This window comes from Medicago sativa, chromosome 1 (assembly GCF_051527215.1).
Source record: "Medicago sativa cultivar Bolivia chromosome 1, Bolivia_mono, whole genome shotgun sequence".
Classification (NCBI taxonomy): domain Eukaryota; kingdom Viridiplantae; phylum Streptophyta; class Magnoliopsida; order Fabales; family Fabaceae; genus Medicago; species Medicago sativa.
Genome location: NC_140749.1, coordinates 29,913,485 through 29,915,935, shown reverse-complemented (window position 1 = coordinate 29,915,935; position 2,451 = coordinate 29,913,485). Strand labels below are relative to the sequence as shown.

The 2,451-nt window shown below is 39.7% G+C and overlaps 1 protein-coding gene across 1 annotated transcript; it reads left to right on the top strand.

Moving 5' to 3' along the window:
- The first annotated feature begins 1,164 nt into the window (after nucleotides 1-1,164).
- LOC146954142 (uncharacterized) lies at nucleotides 1,165-2,033 on the top strand. The gene has a single exon (XM_085752282.1). The coding sequence runs from the start codon at nucleotides 1,165-1,167 to the stop codon at nucleotides 1,960-1,962; it is 798 nt and encodes a 265-aa protein (XP_085608408.1). The 3' UTR covers nucleotides 1,963-2,033.
- The last annotated feature ends 418 nt before the right edge of the window (nucleotides 2,034-2,451 follow it).

The window sequence follows — 2,451 nt, the reverse complement described above, 5'->3', positions numbered from 1 at the left end:
AAAGCCTTCGATTCTATCGATTGGCGTTATTTAGATGCGGTGTTATTGAAAATGGGGTTTCCAACTTTATGGCGGAAATGGATTAAAGAATGTATTGGAACAGCCTCAGCTTCGGTTTTGGTTAATGGTTCACCTACTGATGAGTTCAACTTGGAGAGGGGGCTGAGACAAGGCGATCCCCTATCTCCATTTTTATTTCTCCTGGCTGCAGAGGGGTTCAATGTTTTGATGGAATCTTTTTTACTCCATGATATTTTTACTGGTTACAAGGTTGGTGCTAGTGATCCGGTGGTGGTGTCTCATCTTCAGTTTGCAGATGACACTTTAATTTTAGGAGAAAAATCGTGGGCAAATATTCGTGCAATGAGGGCTGTTCTGTTATTGTTTGAAGCTTTGTCTGGGCTGAAGGTGAATTTTTCTAAAAGTCAGTTGGTAGGTGTTAATGTGTCTAGTTCTTGGTTAGCAGAAGCCGCTTTGGTACTGAATTGTAACGTTGGTTCTCTTCCCTTTGTGTATCTCGGGCTGCCTATAGGTGGTAATGCGAGACGTTTGGCTTTTTGGGAACCTGTGCTTAATCGTATTAAATCTAGACTGTCTGTGTGGAATTGCAAACATTTATCGTTGGGCGGACGCTTGGTTCTTTTGAAGTCAGTCCTGTCATCTCTGCCTGTTTATGCGCTATCCTTCTTCAAAGCTCCTTCAGGTATTGTCTCCTCTATAGAATCTATTTTAAATTGTTTTTTTTTGGGGGGGAGTGAGGACCACAAAAAAATATCTTGGGTTGATTGGAACACTGTTTGTAGGAGTAAGGAGGTTGGAGGTTTGGGGGTAAGGCGTATTAGAGAGTTTAATGTAGCTTTATTAGGGAAGTGGTGTTGGAGGTTGTTATTGGAGACGGAGAGTTTGTGGTGTCGGGTGTTGTCAGCTCGTTATGGTGTGGAGGGAGGGCAGGTGTTGGAGGGGGGGCGTGAGGCTTCTCATTGGTGGCGTGTTATTTCCGCTTTGCGTCGAGAACCTTGGTTTGTTGATAATAGTAGGCGTTCGATTGGAAACGGATTTACTACTTCTTTCTGGTCGGATGTCTGGGTGGGTGGTGTATCTTTAAGAAGCAGGTTTAGTAGATTATATGATTTATCACAATTTAAGGGGGGTACTGTGTCTGAGATGTGTCAGCTTGGTTGGGGGTATGAGGGTGATGCTTGGAGGTGGAGGAGGAGGTTGTTTGCGTGGGAGGAGGAGCAGTTGGGGGAGCTTATTCTTTTACTTCATAATGTTACTCTGCAGGTTGATAAAGAGGATACCTGGCATTGGTCCTTGGAGAGTTCTCGTGTTTACTCTGTTCGTAGTGCTTACCATTTCCTGACGGCTCATCATTTTAATACTTCTCCCGTGGCGTCGTCATCGTTATGGAATAAGGATATCCCGTTGAAGGTAGTGCTTTTTGCTTGGCGCCTGTTTCGAGATAGGTTACCTACAAAGGATAACTTATTTCGCCGTGGGGTTATTGATTTTGATTCTCGGTTGTGTGCTTCTGGATGTGGTTCTTTGGAAAATTCTTCTCATTTATTTCTGCATTGCAGCAGTTTCGGATCTGTTTGGAGCTATATTTATAGGTGGATTGGTATTTATACGGCTACTCCTTGTTTTGTAGCTGATCATTTTAATCAATTTTCTTTTGCTGGTGGTGGGACTAGGTCCCGACGTTCTATTATTCAGGTGATTTGGTTTGCTACCGCGTGGGAAATCTGGAAAGAAAGAAACAACAGGATTTTCAATGCAAAAGAGTGCTCCTTGTTACAAGTAGTGGATAATATCAAGGCTACTTCCTATGCGTGGTTGAAGGCGAAATGTGCCTCTCTTCCACTAAATTATCATGGGTGGTGGCTTAGTCCATTTACTATGTTAGGCACTACATATATCTGTTGCTTTCTTTTTTCTCTTTGTTTGTACATATTGTATTGACTCATTGTTCTTCCTTAGTACACCTTGTGCTAGGGAGAGCATTTTGATTTGGTAATATATATCATTTTAGCCTTTTCAAAAAAAAAGATAATATAAGTTACTACTTTATAAACTAAGTAAATCAAGAGAGAAAGAAGTAGGATGATATATTTTGATTTCTCAAAAATGGTGTATTTTTACATGAACCAAAGTGTGGTATTTATACTACTAAATTTACCACTATTACATGTGTGAAATTATTTGTTTCACTATTCTAATTTGACATTTACCTAGGTAATAGGTAATTATCACTTACTATTGTAAGTTGACAATTTGGATAGATATTTCAACTATAATAATTATGTCTATATTTCAACTATAATAATTATGTCTATATAATTTATTATAACACTCCCCCTTTGGAATATCTATCATGGTGCTCCATTGAAGTCTTGTTGAGGATAATTTGATTGAAACATATGTTGCCTCGTTAAAAACCTTATTAGGAAA